Here is a 26,421-nt window from a genome sequence, read left to right on the forward strand (position 1 = left end):
AGCTCCAACGGCTAGAATCCAACGGCAGTGATGACGTGGCAGGGGCACCGGACTGTCCGGTGTGCACCGGACTGTCCGGTGCGCCATCGGGCAGAAGCCTCCAGCCAACGGTCAAGTTTGGTGGTTGGGGCTATAAATACCCCAACCACCCCACCATTCATTGCATCCAAGTTTTCCACTTCTCAACCACTAACAAGAGCTAGGCATTCAATTCTAGACACACTCAAAGAGATCAAATCCTCTCCAATTCCACACAAAACCCTAGTGACTAGTGAGAGTGATTTGCCGTGTTCATTTGAGCTCTTGCGCTTGGATTGCTTCTTTTCTTTCTCATTTGTTCTTGTGATCAAAACTCCATTGTAATCAAGGCAAGAGGCACCAATTGTGTGGTGGCCCTTGCGGGGAAGTTTTGTTCCCGGCTTTGATTAGAGAAGAGAAGCTCATTCGGTCCGAGGGACCGTTTGAGAGAGGGAAGGGTTGAAAGAGACCCGGCCTTTGTGGCCTCCTCAACGGGGAGTAGGTTTGCAAGAACCGAACCTCGGTAAAACAAATCTCCGTGTCTCACTTGCTTATTTGCTTGGGATTTGTTTTGCGCCCTCTCTCTTGGACTCGTTTATTATTACTAACGCTAACCCCGGCTTGTAGTTGTGTTTATATTTGTAAATTTCAGTTTCGCCCTATTCACCCCCCCTCTAGGCGACTATCAAACCCTCGGAAGCCCCCCGGAGGTGCTAACCTCTTCGACAAGATGCTCAAGGAGTCGTGCCCCTATCATCAGGGGCCCGTCAAGCACACCCTCGAGGAGTGCGTCATGCTTCGGCGCCACTTCCACAGGGCCGGGCCACCCGCGGAGGGTGGCAGGGCCCACGACGACGACAAGAAGGAAGATCACCAAGCAGGAGAGTACCCCGAGGTCCGCGACTGCTTCATGATCTACGGTGGGCATGCGGCGAATGCCTCGGCTCGGCATCGCAAGCAAGAGCGCCGGGAGGTCTGCTCGGTGAAGGTGGCGGCGCCAGTCTACCTAGACTGGTCCGACAAGCCCATCACCTTCGACCAGGCCGACCACCCCGACCACGTGCCGAGCCCGGGGAAATACCCGCTCGTCGTCGACCCCATCGTCGGCAACGTCAGGCTCACCAAGGTCCTGATGGATGGGGGCAGCTGCCTCAACATCATCTACGCCGAGACCCTCAGGCTCCTGCGCGTCGATCTGTCCTCCGTCCGAGCAGGCGCTGCGCCCTTCCACGGGATCATCCCTGGGAAGCGCGTCCAGCCCCTCGGACGACTCGACCTTCCCGTCTGCTTCGGAACGCCCTCCAACTTCCGAAGGGAGACATTGACGTTCGAGGTGGTCGGGTTCCGAGGGACCTACCACGCGGTACTGGGGAGACCATGCTACGCGAAGTTCATGGCCGTCCCCAACTACACCTACCTGAAACTCAAGATGCCGGGCCCCAACGGGGTCATCACCGTCGGCCCCACGTACAAACACGCGTTCGAATGCGACGTGGAGTGCGTGGAGTACGCCGAGGCCCTCGCCGAGTCCGAGGCCCTCATCGCCGACCTGGAGAACCTCTCCAAAGAGGTGCCAGACGTGAAGCGTCATGCCGGCAACTTCGAGCCAGCGGAGACGGTTAAGGCCGTCCCACTCGACCCCAGTGGCGACACCTCCAAGCAGATCCGGATTGGTTCCGGGCTCGACCCCAAATAGGAAGCAGTGCTCGTCGACTTTCTCCGTGCAAACGCCGACGTCTTTGCGTGGAGTCCCTCGGACATGCCCGACATACCGAGGGATGTCGCCGAGCACTCGCTGGATATTCGGGCCGGAGCCCGACCCGTCAGGCAACCTCTGCGCCGATTCGACGAGGAGAAGCGCAGAGTGATAGGCGAGGAGATCCACAAGCTAATGGCAGCGGGGTTCATCAAAGAGGTATTCCACCCCGAATGGCTTGCCAACCCTGTGCTTGTGAGGAAGAAAGGGGGGAAATGGCGGATGTGTGTAGACTACACTGGTCTCAACAAAGCATGTCCGAAGGTTCCCTACCCTCTGCCTCGCATCGATCAAATCGTGGATTCCACTGCTGGGTGCGAAACCCTGTCCTTCCTCGATGCCTACTCAGGGTATCACCAGATCCGGATGAAAGAGTCCGACCAGCTCGCGACTTCTTTCATCACGCCCTTCGGCATGTACTGCTATGTCACCATGCCGTTCGGTTTGAGGAATGCGGGCGCGACGTACCAGCGGTGCATGAACCATGTGTTCGGCGAATACATCGGTCGCACAGTCGAGGCCTACGTCGATGACATCGTAGTCAAGACAAGGAAGGCTTCCGACCTCCTCTCCGACCTTGAAGTGACATTCCGATGTCTCAAGGCGAAAGGAGTCAAGCTCAATCCTGAGAAGTGTGTCTTCGGGGTGCCCCGGGGCATGCTCCTGGGTTTCATCGTCTCCGAGCGAGGCATCGAAGCCAACCCGGAGAAGATCGCGGCCATCACCAGCATGGGGCCTATCAAGGACTTAAAAGGCGTACAGAGGGTCATGGGATGTCTTGCGGCCCTGAGCCGCTTCATCTCACGCCTCGGCGAAAGAGGTCTGCCTCTGTACCGCCTCTTAAGGAAGGCCGAGAGTTTCGCTTGGACCCCTGAGGCCGAGGAAGCTCTCGGGAACCTGAAGGCGCTCCTTACAAAGGCGCCTATCTTGGTGCCCCCAGCTGATGGAGAAGCCCTCTTGGTCTACGTCGCCGCGACCACTCAGGTGGTTAGCGCCGCGATTGTGGTCGAGAGGCAAGAAGAAGGGCATGCATTGCCCGTTCAGAGGCCAGTCTACTTCGTCAGCGAGGTACTGTCCGAGACCAAGATCCGCTACCCACAAGTTCAGAAGCTGCTATATGCTGTAATCCTGACGAGGCGGAAGTTACGACATTACTTCGAGTCTCATCCGGTAACTGTGGTGTCATCCTTCCCCCTGGGGGAGATCATCCAGTGCCGAGAGGCATCGGACAGGATCGCAAAGTGGGCGGTGGAAATCATGGGCGAAACAATCTCGTTCGCCCCTCGGAAGGCCATCAAGTCCCAGGTGTTGGCGGACTTCGTAGCCGAATGGGTCGACACCCAGCTACCGACGGCTCCGATCCAACTGGAGCTCTGGACCATGTTTTTCGACGGGTCGCTGATGAAGACGGGAGCCGGCGCGGGCCTGCTCTTCATCTCGCCCCTCGGGAAGCACCTACGCTACGTGCTACGCCTCCATTTCCCGGCGTCCAACAATGTGGCTGAGTACGAGGCTCTGGTCAACGGGTTGCGGATCGCCATCGAGCTAGGGGTCAGACGCCTCGACGCCCGCGGTGACTCCCAGCTCGTCATCGACCAAGTCATGAAGAACTCCCACTGCCGCGACCCGAAGATGGAGGCCTACTGCGATGAAGTTCGGCGCCTGGAAGACAAGTTCTTCGGGCTCGAGCTTAACCACATCGCCCGGCGCTACAACGAGACTGCGGACGAGCTGGCTAAAATAGCCTCGGGGCGAACGACGGTCCCCCCGGACGTCTTCTCCCGGGATCTGCATCAACCCTCCGTCAAGATCGACGACACGCCCGAGCCCGAGGCGCCCTCGGTTCGGCCCGAGGTACCCTCGGCTCCCGAGGCCGAGGCACTGCACGTCGAGGAGGAGCAGAACGGGGCCACGCCTGATCGAAATTGGCAGACCCCGTACCTGCAATATCTCCGCCAAGGAGAGCTACCCCTCGACCAAGCCGAGGCTCGTCGGGTAGCGCGACGCGCAAAGTCATTCGTCTTGCTGGGCGATGAGGAGGAGCTCTACCACCGCAGCCCCTCGGGCATCCTACAGCGATGCATCTCCATCGCCGAAGGTCAGGAACTCCTGCGAGAAATACACTCGGGGGCTTGCGGCCATCACGCAGCGCCTCGAGCCCTTGTCGGGAATGCCTTCCGGCAAGGCTTCTACTGGCCAACGGCGGTGGCTGACGCCACTAGAATTGTCCGCACCTGCGAAGGGTGCCAATTCTATGCGAAGCGGACCCACCTGCCCGCTCAGGCTCTGCAGACGATACCCATCACCTGGCCCTTTGCTGTATGGGGTCTGGACCTCGTCGGTCCCTTGCAGAAGGCGCCCGGGGGCTACACGCACCTGCTGGTCGCCATCGACAAATTCTCCAAGTGGATCGAGGTCCGACCCCTGAACAGCATCAGGTCCGAGCAGGCGGTGGCGTTCTTCACCAACATCATCCATCGCTTCGGGGTCCCAAACTCCATCATCACCGACAACGGTACCCAGTTCACCGGCAAAAAATTCTTGGATTTTTGCGAGGATCACCACATCCGGGTGGACTGGGCCGCCGTGGCCCATCCCATGTCGAATGGGCAAGTGGAGCGTGCCAACGGCATGATTCTGCAAGGGCTCAAGCCCCGGATCTACAACGGCCTCAACAAGTTCGGCAAGCGATGGATGAAGGAACTCCCCTCGGTGATCTGGAGCCTGAGGACAACGCCAAGCCGAGCCACGGGTTTCACGCCGTTCTTCCTGGTCTACGGGGCCGAGGCCATCTTGCCCACTGACCTGGAATACGGCTCCCCGAGGACGAGGGCCTACAACGATCAAAGCAACCAAGCTAGCCGAGAAGACTCACTGGACCAGCTGGAAGAGGCTCGAGACAAGGCCTTACTATACTCGGCGCGGTACCAGCAGTCCCTGCGACGCTACCACGCCCGAGGGGTCCGGTCCCGAGACCTCCAGGTGGGCGACCTGGTGCTTCGGCTGCGGCAAGACGCCCGAGGGACGCACAAACTCACGCCCCCCTGGGAGGGGCCATTCGTCATCGCCAAAGTTCTGAAGCCCGGAACATACAAGCTGGCCAACAATCAAGGCGAGGTCTACGGCAACGCTTGGAACATCAAACAGCTACGTCGCTTCTACCCTTAAGATGTTTTCAAGTTGTTCATATACCTCGCACTCACGCAAAGTTTAGTCATCAAGGAAGGGTCGGCCTCGCCTCGGCAAAGCCCGACCCTCCCTCGGGGGCTAAAAGGGGGGAGACCCCCTCTGCGTCGAATTTTTTCCTCGAAAAAAGATCTCTTTTTAGCAGAATTTCTTTCGTGCTTTTTGACTACTTCGAAAAGCGGGTCCTGGAAACGACGGAGTACACGTAAGCAGCCAAGGCTGACCGAGACGAGGGACTCCTACGCCTCCGGGATACGGATACCTCACTCATCACCTTCTGCGATAAGTAACTCGCGTTCGGATAAAGTGACTCCGTGGACCGGAGAAGTCTTTACGTTCGGAAGCTCTTCTGCCGAAGCGGTCCTTCAAGCTTTCTCGACTGAGTCGGAGACAGGGCCTCATGGACGGGTGAAAGTACGCGTAAGCGGCAAGGCCGACCGAGCCGAGGGACTCCTACGCCTCCGGGATACGGATACCTCACTCATCACCTTCCGCGAAAAGCAACTCTCGCCCACACAAACATCCCTGTTGCCGACAAAAAAGTCCAGATGCTCGGAATAAGAGGAAAAAAGGCGCAGCTTTACAGCGCAGCAAGGGTGTGTTTTCTGGCCTCAGCGGCCGCAGAAGGCACACGCTACAAGGTAATCTGATCCTGCAGGATCGGGTCTTCACGCTGGAAGGGGGCTATAGCACCCTCGGCATCGACGATGCCTTCAGCGAGATCCGACCCAGCCTCGGACGGCGACGCGGTCCAGGGACTTCTCCGGGAATCCGGCCCGAGCAGGCGACTCGACCGGTTACCCCTGGGACCTCGGCCGACCATCTTCCAAGGGCGCCAGCCCGACCCGAGGCCTCGGCTGATCGACTCCGGCGTCGGCCCCGCTGACAGACAACCCGGCTAGGCTCCGACCAACCAGGTTCCCATTTTCGAGCCAACTCCGCCTCTGTTCGTACTGATATCGCTACCCCTGGCCTCGGCTCATCGAAGAGCGGCCAAGGGGTTCCTTTAACTAAGCTAGAGGAGCCTCAGACAACAAGGCCGATCGAGCCGAGGGATTCCTACGCCTCCGGGATACGGATACCTCACTCGTCAGCTTGACACGGGGCGACTCATGCTTGGTGAAGCGGTTCATATAATCAACAGGCGAGACTTAGCGCTCGAAAATGAGGAAAAAACACGGCTCCGTGCCGAAACTACATACATGTTCAGGCCTCGACAGCCACAATGAACAAAAACACGCTGGCATTCAAGGTGCCATCACAAACGGAACTCCGGTTCCCCCTCCGCGGGTATGAGCAACCCTACTCCATGGGGGAAGGCCTGCGGAGCAACGGAAGGCCGACGAACGGCGCGCCGTCACCTGCTCCAGCAGTGACGACGACGACGACTTCTGCTCCGGGGGGTTGAACAGCGGCAGCACTGACCTCAGGGCAGATGCTGCTGCCAGGAGGCCCCCGCCCATGCCAAAACTTGTGAGACAAGGACGGGCAGAAGGCCGAGGAGTTGGAGGTCAGCCCGTGGCCAGCCCCGGCTATCGCGCCTGCGGAAGAACCTCTTCCAGCTGCCGTGGCAGACGCCGGCGCCGCGAGCGGCTCCGAAGCCACTCGCGTCTGAAGACCGGGTACGCTGCAGCTGCCAGCGCCTGAGTGAAGGAGCGGGCCACCGCCCGCGCAGGGGCCGACCCCAACTCGGCACTCTCCCCTCCCCAGCCTTGGTGATGAAAATCCTTGAGGCTGAGGGAGGGGCAGAGGCTGCAGCCCGGCTCGCTTTCCCCCACCATCAAGCTGGAGGTCACCATCTTGGGTGACCGCCGGTGGAGGGGTGCAGCCGGGCTGCACGATGAAAATCCTTGAAGCCGAACGATGGCTGAAAGGTACCAACTCCCACGGAGTTGCGTTCCTCCAACGAGGAGGCGTAAAGACGGCGGGTACCCCCCATCCGGGGGCTTGGAAGGTGAAAAGACGCGACGCATGAGGGAGGAAGAAGACATGGTTGCCTTCCAAAAGGGGTCACCCTCCTTTTAAAGGCAGCTCTCCCTACGTGTGCCCCCAAACGCCACGGGCTGAGTCTTCTCCAACACACTCCAAGGCCCTCCCTTGCGGCGCGGGGGCTGGGTCCCGCATGTCATGCAAACCGACTCAGAGCAGAAGAAGCCAAAGCGCCGCGCGCGGTGCACGCAACCGCCCAGCGGTTACAAGCGACCCCCCACTTTTGCCCAGACCAACGGGCGGAAGGGGCGGGCAGCCATGCAGGCGGCATGCAACCGCGCCAGGTGGACGCGCTTCTCCGACTTCTGACACGCCAGCTTGGAGGCCCAGGCCCACGCGTCACGCAACCAGCGCACCGGATGCTGCATGTAGGCAACTGCACCGCCACTTGCGCCACCGTCGCACCTCTTCGGTTGCGGAACCTATGCCGCGACTCGAGGCGACCCAGCGCACGACCCAGCAGCGCCAGCCTGGCGCGACGGTCAATGCGGCCGAAAGTGGGCCGGCAGTGGTGACGGTGGCAGGCGGGCGGGAGCAGCAGTACGTCGTCAGCCAGGCTCACGTCCCATCTAAGGGCAGCAAGAGAGTCTCCTCCCACGGCGTGAAGACGGTGCGCTCGTGACCCGTTCCTCGAACGGCTCGCGCACGCGCAACGGCCGCCCCGCCAACCACTCGCCCCGTCACATTAACTTCGCGGCGGGACAGGCGGCGCCTCTGGCAGGAGAAGCGGGCGACGCTTCGCCTTCGCCGTAATAACCGCGCCAAAAAAGGTACGCCACGTCGTTCGATTTCGTATCCTTTTCCTTTTTTCCTCTTTCTCTATCTCTTGCAACAGGGACCGGGAAAGGGGGATACCCTGAAAAGGATCCTTCCCTGTGAAGGAACCGGGCTCCGAGCCCCCCTACTGATCAGAGGTTCGAAGGCTGGCCCTCCGAAGGGTTCAACAGCCGCCTCAGATCGCGTGGGCCCGACACCCACTACTGGTCAGGGGTTCGAAGGCCGGCCCCCTGAAGGGCTCCATGGCCGCCTCAGGCTACTCGGGCTCCGCGCCCATTACTGATCAGGGGTTCGAAGGCTGGCCCCTGAAGGGTTCACAGTCGCCTCAGACGCCGAGCGAGGGATGACCAGGGGTACGTTCGATACATAACCGAGGCTCGGGCTGCGCTCCCGAGGTACCCTAGGACATTTCCGAGACCAGCGGGAGCGATCTTGTAACGGAATCCCATCGGAGGGAGGCATCGAGCCCTCGGACCCCGTCGCCAGGGGACCGGGTCCGGCAGATCACCCGCAGGTACTTTTGGGCGTGCCTCTGGGCCCCTAGCCGACCCCCAACGAACGGGGCACGGACGTCCACTCGGATTACCCGCTTGCAGCTCACCGGAGACACCATGTTTGGTGCCCATCGAGGGTAACATGGCGCTCTCCCCCCCTCCTCCTTGCGGAAAGGCGACGTAGGGGCGTATTTAAAAAGCCGAGTCTGTCCCTGATCGCCCTCTCGCCCTGTGCGGAGGCTCGGGGGCTGCTCTCGCAAACCCGGCTCCGGCCAAACCGTTGACAGCGTCAACATACCAGCCCGAGAGCTTGGGCCCCGACCGTGCACCCGGGCTACGGCCAGTTCGCATGAGGGAACAACCAGACCAGCCGAAGCATTACGCAAGGCATTAAGACCTCGAAGGAGTGAAACCACTCCTCCGAGGCCTCGGGGGCTACACCCGGCGGGTGCGCTCGCGCGCACCCACCGGAGCAAAATGCAACCGAGAAAGGCTGGTCCCCTTGCAAAAAAGTGCGACGAAAGCCTCCAAGCGAGTGCTAACACTCCCTTCGAGGCTCGGGGGCTACTGTCGGGGACCATAATTAGGGGTACCCTCAAGACGCCTAATTCTCAGCTGGTAACCCCCATCAGCATAAAGCTGCAAAGGCCTGATGGGTGCGATTAAGTCAGGAATCAGTCCATACGAGTGACTCGATCACGCTTCGTCCGAGCCTAGCCTCGGACAAGGGCAGCCGACCTCGAGGGACTTCCGTCTCGCCCGAGGCCCCCCTTTAACGGCGGACACATCTCCGGCTCGCCCGAGGCCTTGGCTTCGCTAAGAAGCAACCCTGACTAAATCGTCGCACCGACTGACCGAGTTGTAGGAGCATTTAACGCAAAGGCGGCCTGACACCTTTATCCTGACGCGCGCCCCCCGGCAGAGCCGAAGTGACCGCCGTCACTCCGCCGCTCCACTGGCCGGTCTGACAGAAGGACAGCGCCGCCTGCGCCACTCCAACTGCAGCGCCACTCGACAGAGTGAGTCTGACAGGCAGTCAGGCCTTGCCAAAGGCGCCATAGGAAGCTCCGCTCCGCCCGACCCAGGGCTCGGACTCGGGCTAAGACCCGGAAGACGGCGAACTCCGCTCCGCCTGACCCAGGGCTCGGACTCGGGCTAAGACCCGGAAGACGGCGAACTCCGCTCCGCCCGACCCAGGGCTCGAACTCGGGCTAAGACCCGGAAGACGGCGAACTCCACTCCGCCCGACCCAGGGCTCGGACTCGGGCTAAGACCCGGAAGACGGCGAACTCCGCTCCGCCCGACCCAGGGCTCGGACTCGGGCTAAGACCCGGAAGACGACGAACTCCGCTTCGCCCGACCACAGGGCTCGGACTCCGCCCTGGCCTCTGCCGAACGATCTCCGCCTCGCTCGACCCAGGGGCTCGGGCTCGGCCTCGGCCACGGAAGACAGACTCGACCTCGGCTTCGGAGGAGCCCCCACGTCGTCCGACCTAGGGCACAGGCCCGCCACGTCAACGGGAAGCGCCATCATCATTCTACCCCGAGCCGACTCGGGTCACAGAGAACAAGACCGGTGTCCCATCTGGCTAGCTCCGCCAGATGGGCAATGATGGCGCCCCACAAGCTCTGTGACGACGGCGGCTCTCAGCTCTCTTACGAAAGCAGGGGGACGTCAGCAAGGACTTGACCGCACCGACAGCTGTCCCTCCGCCAGGCTCCGTTGCTCCTCCGACAGCCACGACATCACGCCAGCAGGGTGCCAAGATCTCTCCGGCTGCCACATTGGCATGTACTTAGGGCGCTAGCTCTCCCTCCGCTAGACACGTAGCACTCTACTACACCCCCATTGTACACCTGGATCCTCTCCTTACGCCTATAAAAGGAAGGACCAGGGCCTTCTTAGAGAAGGTTGGCCGCGCGGGACCGAGGACGGGACAGGCGCTCTCTTGGGGCCGCTCGCTTCCCTCACCCGCGTGGACGCTTGTAACCCCCCTACTGCAAGCGCACCCGACCTGGGCGCGGGATGAACACGAAGGCCGCGGGATTTCCACCTCTCTCACGTCTGTCTCCGGCCACCTCGCCTTTCCCCCCTTCGTGCTCGCCCACGCGCTCGACCCATCTGGGCTGGGGCACGCGGCACACTCACTCGTCGGCTTAGGGACCCCCCGGTCTCGAAACGCCGACAGTATTGGTATGGATCAATTTGAGATCACGATTTCTATGGTTAATTATTTGTTATATGTCATCATCATAATGTTAATTTATGGAATTAAAATAATACGGAAAATGTCTATAATTCTAACATCAAACATCATAAATCAGTTTTTTCATAAACCAGTCTCTAAAACTGGATTCTTAAAAATTAGGTTGCTTTCAAACATGGCCCTAGATACTCTGGAATATGAGTTTCCAAATACTAAGAAATAACTAAGAGACCATATGAAACAACAATGAATCTTTAGATAATAAATATAGTTAATAGACAATACGTATGAAGAGTCGTATAACGACAACTCCTCACGAATAGCATGTAACTTGTATTTTTTTAATTAATTCTTACAAACCTTTAAAAGAATCCTATATTAAATAGAGTTGTCCATGTTCTAAATTGGGGCGCCCTTGAGCGCGCAACTTGTCATGTCCTTTCTAGGCACACAGAAGAACTTTTTTTCTGGACTTCGTACTGGACGCAATGCAATGGGCGGTATAAAGGAAATGATTAATTAGATAATAAAAATTGAAGAAAATGGAAAGAAGAATAAAATATCATCGGAAATGAAAATAAAAAGGAGTAGAAACAAGCAGACAAAACAAAAGGAAATGAAAGGCATGGTGTGTAGGTTACGTACCTGTTGTCGTGGGATATGGGCCATGAGCGTCGCTCATGTTGGAAGTTGATGTGTGCGAGCCGCCGACGGGGTAGGGACGATTGCCCTGTCGTCCAAATCATATCGAACGCTTCAAATTTTTTTTATGATGTGGATACACTAACTAACTTCTTTGCTCCTGCGTTTAATACTATTTCCTATCCTAAAATATAAGTCAATCCAAAATTCTTACAGCGAGTCAAAGTTTTTAAAGTTTAATAAAAAATATAACAAGAATGATAAAGATTTATGACACGAAATAGATATAGTAAGAAAATATATTTAATGGAGAATCTAATACGTAAATGTTATTATTTTACTGTACAAATTTGGACAAACTTAAAAAAACTTTAACTTAACTTATATTTTAGGACCACAAGAAAAAATAATTCACTTCCTAGTCTGTGCCCCGAGCCCCGGACCACGGTTGAAAATCTCGCCCGGCTTTCGGTGGTTACTACTACTTTTTTTGTCGTTCTCGGCGGTATAGTTCGGTACATTTTTTTTGGAATTTTCGTTTAGATTTTTATTTTTTTAAAAAAAACTCATAGAAATTGAAAAAACATATAAAAACTAGTGGATGCTGGAAGTTTAGAAATATAGTTTTTATTCAGAAAATTACGATTCAGTATAACTATTTTTAGTTATTTTAGACCTCTTAATTAGCATTTCCAGCGGAAAAGAAGTGAGAACCGGTCAGAAAGCAGCGAAAAACCGATCGAGATAAGCGAAAACTGTTTTTCAAATTTGAAAATACAATGTTTAGAACGGTAACTAACTAGTAATTGTATATTTAGCACATTTAGAGGTATCATCGTATTTGTTGGGCCTCTTAATCAAAATTCCTAGTTCTGCCATTGCTCAAAAATGAAAGCATATGCAAGTCAGCGGGGGATGCTAGCCTGACACGGACGCATTGGTTCTCCGGATGAGGTCTTGATTAACGCTGCATGATACTTACTCCATCCAAAAAGAATTTAATTATAGTTTGCATGTCAATTAAAGTCATTCATATTTTACTAGATTTTTTTTACGACGGACAGAGCCTCTATTTCATTATGAAATAGGAACAAAGAGTTCATTACAAGGTTTACAACCATAACCAACTAGGCCAACTGACAGACAACAGAACACACACGCCAATATTTTACTAGATTTTTAGTGAACAATATTTATATTTATTATAAAACTACATTTTTAATTAGCATGTTATATTTATTTGATATAAAAAGATATTTTTTTTGCTATAACTAATCAAATTTAAGATACTAAAATATGAATTATGCTAGAATTGTGTTTTTAGAGAGAGAGAGATAGGGACTATTACAAGCTTTCTCTGTGCGAAATGACGTGCTCGAGGCGTGATCCATTTACCCTTGAGCGAGTTAAAAAAACCAATATCGTCGCAACCAATATCTTTACTATTTCCTTTTTACGCCTCATTAGATTTCTGTCACGATGTTCTTCTTTCTTTACTTTTTCCCGTTTACGGGAAATCTCCACAACTTAGAGTCTCTCACCCTTACAATAAGGATCAAAGTGAAAGCATTAGATTAAGGAAGGGAAGCAACACACACAAATCCACAGCAATACGCACAAACACAGCCAAGACTTGAGCTAAAATGAATAGCACAAAGTTCACCACTAGAACGGAGCTCAAATCACTAAGAATGTCAATCGAGTGCGCAAAGACGGAGTTTGAATAATTAAGAATGCTCAAAGTATGCTTGGGGTAACTCCTCCATGCGCCTAAGGGTCCCTTTTATAGCCCCAATGCAGCTAGGAGCCGTTGGAGGCATTCTTGGAAGGCAATTCTTGCCTTCTGTCGGGTGGCGCACCGGACAGTCCGGTGCACCACCGGACATCCCTTGTTCACTGTCCGGTGCAGATCGCCTTCCTAAATTGGCGCAGCCGACCGTTGAAGACTTGGAGCCGTTGGCGCACCAGACAGTCTGGTGCCCACATCAGACCGTTGGCTCGGCCACGCGTCACGCGCGGATTGCGCTGCCGACCGTTGGCTCACCAGACAGTCCGGTGAATTTTAGCCGTACGCTGCCGACGAATTCCCGAGAGCGGCCAGTTGACCAGACGCCAGTCTGGCGCACCGGGCACTGTCCGGTGCGTCACCGGATAGTCCGGTGCACCCAGACTGCACAGAGTCTTGGCTGTTCCAGCCAAGTCTTTTTTCTTTTGTATTTTCTCTGATTCTAGCACTTAGACAAATATGTTAGTACACAAAAACCAATGTACTAAGTCTAGAATCATACATTTGTGTTGTTTTGCACTTCATCCACCATTTGGCACAATTTAATACTTGAACCATTTGTGTTGGGCACTTAATCACCAAAATATTTAGAAATGGCCCAAGGGCACATTTCCCTTTCAACGAGGAGACTTCTTCCAACAGGTGCGAGACGTGCTCTTCAATGATGAGACCATGCAAATCATGACATATATCGAAGTCTGCATGATATTGATGATTGCAATGTAGTGGTGAAACAATTAGATTAAAATACCAAAATTTATGTATGACCAGGATAAAAAATGAATTATAAAACATTTTCTCGTAACAGTATAACACACATTTTGTATATAAGTTATCATGGTATTATATGTTCTCGTTGTAACGTACGGACACTCAACTAGTATTTAATGGAGAATCTAATTGTATACATTTGATATCGTAAATGTCATTACTTTATCGTATAAATTTGGTCAACTTGAAAAAACTTTGATTCTCCAATAATCTTGAAATCACTTATATTTTAGAACAAATGGACTAGAAAAAAATAATTCCCTCCTACTGCTTTGTGCCCTGAGCCCTGACCCTGAGGCCCCCGACCACAGTCGAAATCTCGCCCGGCTTTCGATGTTTACTACTACCTTTTGTCGTTCTCGGCACATGGCGGTACATGTTTTCGGTACAATTTTTTGGAATTTTCGTTTAGATTTATTAAATTTTTAAAAACTGATAATAATTGAAAAAACTTATAAAAACTAGAGGTTTCTGAAGTTTAGGAATATGGTTTTTATTCAGAAAATTACGATTCAGTATAATATTTTTAGTTTTTTTAGACCTATTAGAGCAACTCTAATAGATTAGCTAAAAAGACTAGCCAAATTTACTGATTTAGCTACACTCTAAAATAGATTTTAGAGAAAAAGTGTAGGCTAATCTAACAGACTCGGTAAACCTACGGACTGAATAGAGAGTGGAGCAGGCTATACAAAATTGGAGAACGAAGATGGAGAAATAGAGAACCACTAGATTTGAAGAGTCGTTTACAGAGTCTATTAGATACAATTTTCTTTTAATATTAGTTAAATTTACCTTTACAAAACCATATACCTAGTCTCTTGGAGTTGCTCTTAATTAGCATTTTCCAGCGAAAAAGAAGTGAAAACCGGTAAGAAAGCAGCGAAAAACCTATCGAGATAAGCGAAAAAGTTTTTCAAATTTGAAAATACGATATTTAACATGGGCAACTAACTAGTAATTATATTTTCAATACATTTAGAGGTATCATCGTATTTGTTCGCCCTCTTAATCAAAATTTCCCATTGCTCAAAAAATGAAAGGCTGTGCAAGTCAGCGGGGGCATGCTGGCCTGACATGGACGCATTGGTTCTCTGGATGAGGTCTTGATTAACGCTGCATGATACTCACTCCATCCGAAGAGAATATAATTATAGTTTGCATGTCAATTAAAGTCATTCATATTTTACTAGATTTCTAGTGAACAATATTTATATTTATTATAAAACTACATTTTTAATTAGCCTGATATATTTATTTGATATAAAAAGATATTTTTTTTGCTATAACTAATCAAATTTAAGATACTAAAATATGAATTATGCTAGAATTGTGTTTTTTTAGAGAGAGAGAGAGAGGGACTATTACAAGCTTTCTCTTTGCGAAATGACGTGCTCGAGGCGTGATCCATTTACCATTGAGCGAGTTAAAAAAAAACCAATATCGTCGCAACCAATATTTTTACGATTTCCTTTTTACGCCTCATTAGATTTGTACAATAATTCCATATTAATCTTTAGAGCTAATTTAAAAACTTAAATTCCCTTTCAAATGGGAGGAGACTAAAGATAATTAGCTTATTTTATCTCAATCGTCTCTAATTCCGAAGGCGATTTAAGTTTCAAACTTTAGCAACAAGGGGACTAAGGGCTAAAATTTATTACTATTCAATTTGAACACTAAGAACTAGTTTGGGTGCCTCAATTTTTCAAAAAAATTACTATTTTTTCATAAAAAATTGGTTCATTTTCCCTTTCAGTTTCGGATTAGTTGTTGAGTTGGCCATGCCAAATTGACGATCATTATTGAGTTCCAGTGGCATCCCGAGATTTTTTGCTGACAGCATGGAAATACTTTAGGCTCGGTTTGCTCGCTGGCTGCCTGGTTCTAGTATTTGGTAATTGCAGGTAGAATCCGTGGCGAAAGCATGCCACATTGCCACTTGCAAACATAGATGCCCCCCTGTAGGTTGTGCGGTGCAGCAGGAGAAAAGAAATCAGTGGGTGGCTGGGTATCATTACGTTTAGAAATGAACATGTAGGATCAGGACTTGAAGTTCATATATTACCATAATAATCAGGTCGTCTCCCATTTAGATGCACCGTGGAAGAAGCTTTTGTTGAAGACTTGAGGTGGACTTTTCTAAAGAAACGTATTTGGTGTGTGATGTATACAATGTACTTAGGTGATGTTTGGTTACGGGATATGACGAGGCGCTTTATTTTTAATTTATTGTTATTTGGATTGCTTTTACGTATGACAGAGTGATTCTTAAAAAAAGAAAATTATGCTTAAATGTTTAATCAACTGGCTTCCTAAAATCTTTAGGATGAAACCGCTCACTAGCATGTAGCCGCTTCATCTAAGAACTAAACACTACCTTATTAAATTCCAATCATTTAAAACAAATTCAATTTTCTTTAGTGGAATGATCTTTTAAAAAAATAATAAACAATAGTCGTTAGATCTAATCTACACGACCAAAATTTTAATACATACATCACACTACACATCCATATATACTGGATACGTTGCCCTGTTCTAAACTGTGTCAATGAACATGAGCGTCTCATTCCCACTCCCAGCTTCTTCCCCAAATCAAATCCTAAACGGTAGAAAATGTCATGCAAAACACATATAAGAGTTACTGTCCGCCATAAAAACAATAATTAACACTGAACTTAGAATAATTCAAACTTTATAAAATAATCATATCCACATTTGTATCTTAAAATATATTTATTATAAAATTCTATTCTACATATCCGGTGTAATAAATAATTTTTTTATAGATTTAGTTAAATATAAAATTTGAAAAATGGAGATTTATTTTATCTTAGAAAAGATCAGCGGAACCAGGACGGTGCCTGCAGACTGTAGTGCAACCAGTAATCAATGAGCTCACCGGCAGCGCAAATCTGCCACAAATGTGTAGGATGCTGTATGCAGCCTCATTTATCTCCAAAGATTGCTTGGTTCAGTACAGATTTCATTTCCAGCAAAGATCAAATCTGATATATCTGTACAATAAATTTTAATAAAATAAGATCGAAACCTACCGATGTGCAAAATATACTGCACAGCAAAAAAATATATATATATATTGGAGTCGCCGTTACATGGGGCCCTCTGCTTTTAATTCCGTGCTGGCGAGTTGGTTTGCTCCAAGCCTCCAATTCATTGTGCAGCCTCCTCTTTCACTCCCTCCTGCCTTCCTCGTCTGTCCTCTCCCCTTCAGCCCTTCCTCTTTCACTCCTCCGCCTGTCCGGCTGTCCCTTTGCTCTCTGCTCCGTTCCTTGATCCAGATTCCGCGGCGGTGAGGGCACCCAGCCCGATCGTCCGTCTCTGTCGATCTCCCGAAGCCCTAAGTGGAACCCTTCTCCGCGTCGGATTCGATCGCGGGCTGATTTGATCCAGAGAATTCGCGGGGGGCGCCGGCGGCGGGGAATAGGATGCTGTAGGAGGGAGAGAGGAAGGAGGAAACGTCCCGGATTTCTGGGCGCGCGCGCGGGCGGCCATGCATCTGTCGCTGTGGAAGCCGCTCTCCCACTGCGCCGCGCTGCTCTTGGACAAGAAAAACCGCCCGCCGCGGCCGCCGCAGGCGGGGGCGGGGGCGGGCGCGGGGTCCGGCGGCGGGCGGCGGCTGCAGGAGAGCAAGCTGCGGGAGGCGCTGGAGGAGGCGTCCGAGGACGGGTCCCTCGCCAAGTCCCGCGACGCGGCGCTCCTCGATGGAGGGGACGGTGCGGAGGAGGCGTCCGTGGGGCGGTCCCGCTCGCTGGCGCGGCTCCACGCGCAGCGGGACTTCCTGCGCGCGACGGCCATGGCCGCAGAGCGCGCGTTCCAGTCGCCGGACGCGCTCCCGATGCTGGAGGAGGCGCTGGCCAGGTTCCTCGCCATGTACCCCAGCTACGCGTCCGCCTCGGACGTGGACCGCCTCCGCGCCGACGAGTACCCGCACCTGGACAAGGTATGCCTCGACTACTGCGGCTTTGGCCTTTTCTCCTACCTCCAAAGCTGCAACCCTGCCGATTCGTCGGCTGCGTTCACGCTCTCGGAGATCACCGCCAACCTCAGCAACCATGCGCTCTACGGCGCCGCCGAGAAGGGCACCGCGGAGCACGACATCAAGAACCGCATCATGGATTACCTCAACATCCCCGAGTCCGAGTACTGCCTCGTCTTCACGGTCAGCCGCGGCTCGGCCTTCCGGCTGCTCGCTGAGTGCTACCCCTTCGGCACCAACATGCGCCTGCTCACCATGTTCGACCATGAGTCCCAGTCCGTGAACTGGATGACGCAGGCCGCGCGTGACAAGGGAGCCAAGGCGTACTCCGCCTGGTTTAAGTGGCCCACGCTCAAGATCTGCACCACCGAGCTCCGGAAGCTGATCTCCACCAAGAAGCGGCGGCGCAAGGACTCCGCCACTGGTCTGTTCGTGTTCCCTGTGCAGTCGAGGGTGACGGGTGCCAAGTACTCCTACCAGTGGATGGCATTGGCTCAGCAAAATCACTGGCATGTCCTGCTCGATGCTGGGGCTCTGGGGCCTAAGGACATGGACTCGCTGGGGCTGTCTCTGTTCCGGCCAGACTTCATCATCACTTCATTTTACAGGGTGTTTGGGGCTGAACCAACTGGTTTTGGATGCTTGCTGATCAAGAAGTCGGTAATGGCATGCTTGCAGAGCCCGAGCGGTGGGACGGGGGCAGGGATGGTGCGGATTGTGCCGGTCTTCCCACAGTATCTCAGTGATTCAGTTGATGGGTTTGAAGGTGTCCTGGATGGGCTGGAGGATGATAATATCATTCAAATTGAGGAGGGGTCGGTGTTGAACAGTCACCATGCACCCCATTTGCCTGCATTCTCAGGTGCATATTCATCAGCGCAAGTGAGGGAGGTTATTGAGAGTGAAATGGATCAGGACAGTTCAGATAGAGATGGTGCCAGCACCATATATGAAGAGAGCGAGAGTGTTTCTGTTGGAGAGGTGATGAAGAGCCCTGTGTTCAGTGAGGATGAGTCATCGGAGAACTCCTTCTGGGTTGATTTGGGACAGAGTCCACTTGGTTCAGACCATTCAGAGCAATCAAGCAAGGGAAAATTGGGCTCTCCATTGCCAGCATCCTGGTTTTCTGGCAGGAAGAGTGCTAAGAAGGCGTCACCAAAGGTGCCATCCAAACTGTCAAGGAGTCCTATTCATGATAACCATGTTATGTCATTTGATGCAGCCGTGAGGTCGGTATCACAAGAGCCAGGGCCGGAGAAAGGGGATCTGGATGAAGATAATTCACATATTAACATCAAGAATACTCCTATCAGCGAGATTGAAGAAGATAATAAAGATGCTAAAGTAAATAAGAGGTTTGTAAAATTTTCTTGTGCCAACGACACTGCTGAAGGTGAAGGCTGTGCAACCTCTGTTTTTGGGAGCTGTACCACCCGTGAGAATGGCTCCACATCCGAGATTTTCTCAGAAAGTCAAGCAGAAACCAAAGATAGTGCAATCAGAAGAGAAAATGAAGGTGACTTCCGTCTACTGGGAAGGAGGGAAGCATACAATGGCAGATTCAATGGTGGAAGATTCTTTGGAGTAGAAGAATCGGAACGAGTGCCAAGTATGGGGCACAATGTATCATTCACTTTGGATGATAGCAAGCTTTGTCGTAATGCAGATGCTGGGGAAACATCTGGGTATGGAATGGCAGATGACGATGACGACGACGACGATGCATACAGTGACTATGATGAGGCTCTGGATGGCAGGAAAGAACCTGAAATTATCTGCAAACATCTTGATCATGTGAATATGCTTGGACTTAGCAAGACCACACTTAGATTACGATACCTAATCAATTGGTTGGTGACCTCATTACTGCAGCTCCGGTTGCCTGATTCAGGGGATGGCGAGGGGGTACCCCTTGTTTATATATATGGTCCAAAGATCAAATATGACCGTGGAGCAGCAGTTGCATTCAATATAAAGGACTGCAACACTGGAACCTCCCTGATAAATCCTGAAACTGTACAGAAACTGGCAGAAAAAGAAGGCCTCTCCTTGGGCGTCGGGTTCCTAAGTCATATACGCCTCATAGACAACCAGAAACATGGTGCGGTTGATGTGGGGTTAAGTTCTTCCTGGCCAGCGGCAAATGGCCGTCGTGAAAAGAAAAATAGCAAGAATGCTATTATTGGGACCGAAGTGGTCACTGCATCTCTTGGGTTCCTTACAAATTTTGAGGATGTCTACAGGTTGTGGGCATTTGCTGCAAAATTTCTTGATTCATCATTTCTTGAGCAAGAGAGGCTATCATCTATTCCTGAGGATGCAGAAAGATAGTATTAGATGGTTCCAGTTTATGGCTATTGCAGCTACTTCATAATAGAGGAGGGTGGCACCAGTGTAATTGAAACGAGGATAGTAGAAGAGATGTCATGTTGCTTCTGCGTATTGTTTTTTAACGTCTCAGCATGGAGTCAAGGGGCAATACTTGGTAGTGCGGCTTTTATATTTCTTCATTCTTATTTCCATCCTTTTCTAGGCATGCAACGTTTTTGTTTGTAGATTTTTTTTTTGGAGATCTATATGTACCAGCTAATTATTTTGAGCATCCTTTCCATGTACTTGCTTGTAAGTTGTAAATTGGCTCCATTGGACATGAAATAGATTTGCTCGCTTGTATGATTCTTGCAACATGAATAGCATGATGATAGGTGACTGTACCCTTTTCAGTTTTGTTGTTGAATCCTCAGCTGTCCTAAGATGTTAGTGTCTGCTATAGTTCTGTCATGAATTTGTCTACTTAAGTACATGCTAATTCCCATCAGGTCGCTTTCAAATGACATTGATAATAATGGTCTACTAGCTAACACCTTTTCTTTTAGCTATCATTCCAGCTGATATTTTCTCTCTCTTTGTTGCATCTTTTAGCTTTACTGGTAGAACTAAGCGCAATAAAGTAGTCCTATTCCAGTTAATCATGTGAGAATTGGTTAAAAGAGTGGATCCTGGTGAGACTGAAATGGCCTGCTTCCTAACTTATGCTGACCTTTTTTCTGGGGCGCTGTTGCCAGCTGCAAATTTTGTATTATATATGGTGATCGCTTGTAAAGCTCATCGACAGGGTTGTTGAACGGGTGGTTACTTTTGGTGCATTTCGCAGTGCGGTATCTCAAAAGGTAATTGTTCTATTTGCTGTCTTTGTCTGTTTGCTTAATCTCGAAGCTCTGTTGTTGTCTTGCGGGAGAGTTGGATTTGCTAGGCTATCTCGGGCAGCCTCCCAATCTCTCTGTGCAGCTCCGCTGGAGATGGCCGCACGCTGCAGGTGGGCGTGGGCGTGGGCGTGGCACTCCTTTCGAGCTGCCATTGGCGTTCTGAGTATTCAGATTTCAGAACCACCTTGCCCGCATGGTAAATTGGTAATCATGAGAAAATGTAACAGACTCCTAGCTCCAGACAGGTTCCTAGCTCGAGTAATGCCTGTTAGGATTTATGGGCTTGGCCCAATTAAGAATTTCTAATAAATCCCAGGAAAATCTCCAAAGCCCATACAAGAGGATGGCTAGAGGATAGGTGGAACCATTAGCACCATATTGCTAGCTCTAGTGGAGTAGAGCTAGCTTAAATATGGAAGCCACACTCACTCACCAAGTCATGAATGAGAGGAGAGGATGTGGAGAGCCACGCGCGCGCGCTCGCTCGCCTGGCCGGGGCAGGGCGCACGACATGCGCGTGAATGGTCCGCCGAAATCCGGCCCCTCGCCTTGCGGGGCGCGGCTACCTTTTGCCGTTTGATTTTTTGGTTTCTTGGCTGTTACGCTTATCCTAACCGATCGCTATAAAATCTCAACTGATTGCGAGATTTTCGTGGGCGGATAAGCACGGGGTCACGGAGTCGGCCCTATAAAAGGAGCCTGGCAGCCAGCCTCCAAATCATCCCAGATCCCAGTTCGCTTTCGCCTCTCTTCATAACTGAGCCGCCTTTTAGTTCCCTTCGTCCCGACCGCAGAGGTGCATCTGCGATCAGGAGAGCAGGTCTCCGGAACCCTTCGTCTTCTAGATCCTGCACCGGGAGAGGGCGAATAAGGTTTTTGGGAAGCGTCTTCACGCGACTGCTCGTGATCTTCTGACCTCGTCGACCCTGTTGATTCGCTACTTCGACATCGTCGACCCAGCTGATTCTGGCGCGCGCCAACTATCAGTAAGTCTAATCAGTACGCATCATCTGATTTGGCTTTTATTTCAGTTCTTCTGATTTGGTCATGATTTATATTCGGAATTTAATTTGGAATTTGTCTAATTATTCAACAATCCAAAAACCTTATTGTAGACAATTTCCTAGTTTTTCTATGGCTGCTTTTGCCGACGCGCTGAAGCCAGAAAAGTTTAATGGTATTCACTTTAAGAGATGGCAAGTCAAGGCCACGCTCTGGCTTACTACTATGAATGTCTTCCATGTTAGTAAAGGCAGACCTGAGGGTCCACTGACTCCTGAACAAGAGAAAGATTACGACCATGCCAATACTATGTTCACGGGAGCCGTTCTTAGCGCCCTTGTTGACCGTCTGGTTGATGCGAATATGCAGTACACAGACGGGAAAGAGTTGTGGGATGCACTTACTACTAAGTATGGTGCATCAGATGCTGGCAGTGACCTGTATATCATGGAGAGCTTTCATGATTATAAGATGGTTGATAATCGCTCTATTGTAGAGCAAGCTCATGAAATACAGTGTATAGCCAAGGAGCTCGACCACCTTAAGATAGTCCTTCCTGACCGATTTGTGGCTGGGTGCATTATTGCAAAGTTGCCTTCTACATGGAGGAACTTCGCCACAGCTCTGAAACATAAGAGACAAGAGATATCAGTTGAAAATCTGATAGCGTCTCTGGATGTTGAGGAGAAAGCTCGGGCTAAGGACACGGGATCTAAAGGAGGCGAGGGCAACTCCAGCGCCAACATGGTTCAAAGGAACCACAACAAGGGGAAAGGAAAGCCAAAATCTAACAAGCCCAACAAAACTACCAACTTCAAGAAGAAGAAGAACAAGGCTGAATTGACATGTTTCGCATGTGGCGAGGCGGGTCATTTTGCCAAGGATTGTCCCGATCGAGCGGATCGCCGTGGCAAAAAGGGCAATGTCAACACAGTGGTCGCTAGCAATGAGGAAGACAAAGGGTATGATAATTTACCTTTCATCTTCTCAGTATTTCAATCACCTAGCTGGTGGCTTGATACTGGTGCTATGTTCATGTGTGTTCTGACATTAACTTGTTCTCTTCTTATCAGGGCGCCCGGGATTCTTCCGTGCTAATGGGGAATGGGTCACATGCTTCTGTTCATGGCACTGGCACGGTGGATCTGAAGTTCACTTCGGGAAAGATCGTGCAGCTGAAGAACGTGCATCATGTCCCTTCTATACACAAGAATCTCGTTAGCGGAACCCTTCTATGTAGAGATGGGTTCAAGGTAGTTTTGGAGTCCAATAAATTAGTTGTGTCCAAGTCTGGACAATTTATTGGTAAAGGCTATGATTGCGGAGGCTTGTTCCGTTTTTCTTTGTTAGATTTCAATAATAAGTCTGTGAACCATATTTGTGCTAATGTTGATGATCTTGCGAGTATTTGACATTCTCGTTTGTGTCATATTAATTTTGGCTCTATGTCTCGGCTTGCAACCATGAGTTTAATTCCGAATATCACCATAGTCAAAGGTTCTAAGTGCCATAGTTGTGTGCAGTCGAAGCAACCTCGAAAGCCTCATAAGGCTGCTGAGGAGAGACACCTGGCACCACTAGAACTCATACATTCTGATCTTTGTGAGATGAATGGTGTGTTGACAAAAGGTGGTAAGAGATACTTCATGACATTGATTGATGATGCGTCTAGATTTTGCTATGTATACTTGCTAAAAACTAAAGATGAGGCTTTAGACTACTTTAAAATCTATAAGGCTGAGGTTGAAAACCAACTAGAGAGAAAGATCAAACGTCTTAGATCAGATCGTGGTGGCGAGTTCTTTCCCAAAGTCTTTGATGATTTCTGTGCAGAACATGGCATTATTCATGAGAGGACTCCTCCCTATTCACCCGAGTCAAACGGGATTGCTGAAAGGAAAAACCGTACGTTGACTGACCTGGTGAATGCCATGTTAGACACTTGTGGTTTATCTAAGGCATGGTGGGGGGAGGCAGTCCTGACTTCATGTCATGTTCTGAATAGAATTCCTATGGGCAAAGAAGAGAAAACCCCTTATGAGAAGTGGGTTGGGAGAAAACCATCACTTTCATACTTGCGCACTTGGGGGTGCATGGCGAAAGTCAATGTACCAATTAATAAAAAGCGCAAGATTGGTCCAAGGACAGTGGATTGTGTCTTTCTTGGATATGCTTCGTGTAGCATAGCATATAGATTTTTAGTAGTTAAATCTGAAGTTCCTGATGTGTATGTTGATACTATTATGGAATCACGTGATGCTACTTTCTTTGAACATATATTTCCAATGAAAGACATTCATAGCAATTCTAGATACTCTTCTGAGATAACTCCTGAACATAGTACACCTATTGAGAGTTTTGAACAGCCACATGAAATTGTCCTAGAGGAGGATGACAATGATGCTCCTAAAAGGAGCAAGAGACAAAGGGTTGAAAAATCCTTTGGTAATGATTTCATTGTGTACCTTGTGGACGATACTCCTACTACCATTGCAGAAGCATTTGCATCTCCAGATGCAGATGATTGAAAAGAAGCAGTTCATAATGAGATGGACTCCATTCTTTCAAATGGTACGTGGGAAGTCACTGATCGACCCTATGGATGCAAACATGTGGGTTGTAAGTGGGTGTTTAAAAAGAAGCTCAAGCCTGATGGTAAAATTGAAAAGTACAAGGCTAGGCTTGTGGCTAAAGGCTATACTCAGAAAGAAGGAGAAGACTTCTTTGATACTTACTCACCTGTTGCTAGAATGACCACTATTCGAGTACTACTTTCTTTGGCTGCCTCGTATGGTCTCCTTGTTCATCAGATGGATGTAAAGACAACTTTTCTTAATGGAGAGCTGGACGAGGAAATCTATATGGAACAGCCTGATGGATTTGTAGTAAAGGGTCAAGAAAGTAAGGTGTGCAAGTTATTGAAATCTTTGTATGGTCTGAAGCAAGCACCAAAGCAGTGGCATGAGAAGTTTGACACGACTCTAACGTCTGCAGGCTTTGCCATTAATGAGGCAGACAGGTGTGTATATTATCGCTGTGGTGGGGGCGAAGGAGTTATATTGTGCTTATATGTTGATGATATATTGATATTTGGCACAAACATTGATGTGATCAATGAAGTCAAGTCTTTTCTATCAAAGAGTTTTGATATGAAAGATCTGGGAGAAGCTGATGTGATTCTAAACATCAAGCTGATTAAGGCAGATGGTGGGATTACTCTCTCGCAATCTCACTATGTTGAAAAGGTTTTGAAGCGATTTGGCTTCTCTGAGTGCAAACCTTCTCCAACACCTTATGATCCTAGTGTGACACTGCGAAAGAACAAGAGAATTGGTTTAGACCAATTGAGATACTCTCAGATTGTCGGTTCACTCATGTATCTTGCTGGTGCAACAAGGCCCGATATCTCGTTTGCTGTGAGCAAATTGAGTAGGTTCATGTCAAACCCCGGGACTGATCATTGGCATGCACTTGAGCGGGTTATGCGCTACCTGCAAGGTACGATGAGTTATGGAATTCACTATTCTAGTCAGCATGCAGTACTTGAAGGATATAGTGATTCGAACTGGATATCTGATGCAGACGAGCTTTATGCCACCAGTGGTTATGTCTTTACTATTGGTGGAGGTGCGGTGTCATGGAGGTCATGCAAGCAGACCATTTTGACGAGGTCAACCATGGAAGCCGAGCTAGCTGCACTTGACACAGCAACCGTTGAGGCAGAATGGTTGCGTGAACTCTTGATGGACTTGCCGGTGGTTGAGAAACCAATACCAGCTATCCTTATGAACTGTGACAATCAGACAGTGATTGCTAAAGTGACGAGTTCTAAGGATAATGGAAAGTCATCAAGACATGTCAAAAGACGATTGAAGTCTGTCAGAAAGTTGAGAAACTCCGGAGTTATAAGTGTGACTTATATTTCAACAGATAAAAATCTGGCAGATCCTTTTACCAAGGGACTACCACGTAATGTGATAGAAATCGCATCGAGAGAGATGGGTATGAGACCCAAATAAAGTTGCCATGGTGGAAACCCAGTCTATGTGATCGGAGATCCCGTGAATTAGGTCCTGGGAAGAACAAGCCATTGGTGAACTGAGGAGAGTAACCTTTGACCCTCTCTAAGTAAAGATGCAATACTCTCAAATGTTGTAAGGCAGGTTGGCTTTGTGCCTTAATGTGTTTTGTTGGCTTGTATTAGCGAAGATGTTGTCCTGCAGAACATTCTTTGAAAGAACACACCTATATGAGTTAGTGAAAGGGAATTAGGCTTACACCTAGTTCCTAAATAATTTTGGTGGTTGAATTGCCCAACACAAACTATTGGACTAACTAGTTTGCTCTAGTGTATAAGTTATACAGGTGCTAAAGGTTCACACTTAGCCAATAAAAAGACCAAAAGTTGGGTTCATCAAAAGAGCAAAGGGCCAACCAAAGGCACCTCTGGTCTGGCACACCGGACTGTCCGGTGTGCCACCGGACAGTGTCCGGTGCACCAGAGGACTCCAACTCGAACTCGCCACCTTCGGGAATTTCCAGAGGCACTCGCGCTATAATTCATCGGACTGTCCGGTGTACACC

The 26,421-nt window shown here is 50.0% G+C and overlaps 1 protein-coding gene across 1 annotated transcript; it reads left to right on the top strand.

The window, feature by feature from the left end:
* The first annotated feature begins 16,788 nt into the window (after positions 1 to 16,788).
* On the top strand, positions 16,789 to 20,379 carry LOC103644065 (Pyridoxal phosphate (PLP)-dependent transferase superfamily protein). Its single transcript, XM_008667259.3, has one exon. The coding sequence runs from the start codon at positions 17,144 to 17,146 to the stop codon at positions 19,958 to 19,960; it is 2,817 nt and encodes a 938-aa protein (XP_008665481.1). The 5' UTR covers positions 16,789 to 17,143; the 3' UTR covers positions 19,961 to 20,379.
* Positions 20,380 to 26,421: the final 6,042 nt, after the last annotated feature.

This window comes from Zea mays, chromosome 1, assembly GCF_902167145.1.
Source record: "Zea mays cultivar B73 chromosome 1, Zm-B73-REFERENCE-NAM-5.0, whole genome shotgun sequence".
Classification (NCBI taxonomy): Eukaryota; Viridiplantae; Streptophyta; class Magnoliopsida; order Poales; family Poaceae; genus Zea; species Zea mays.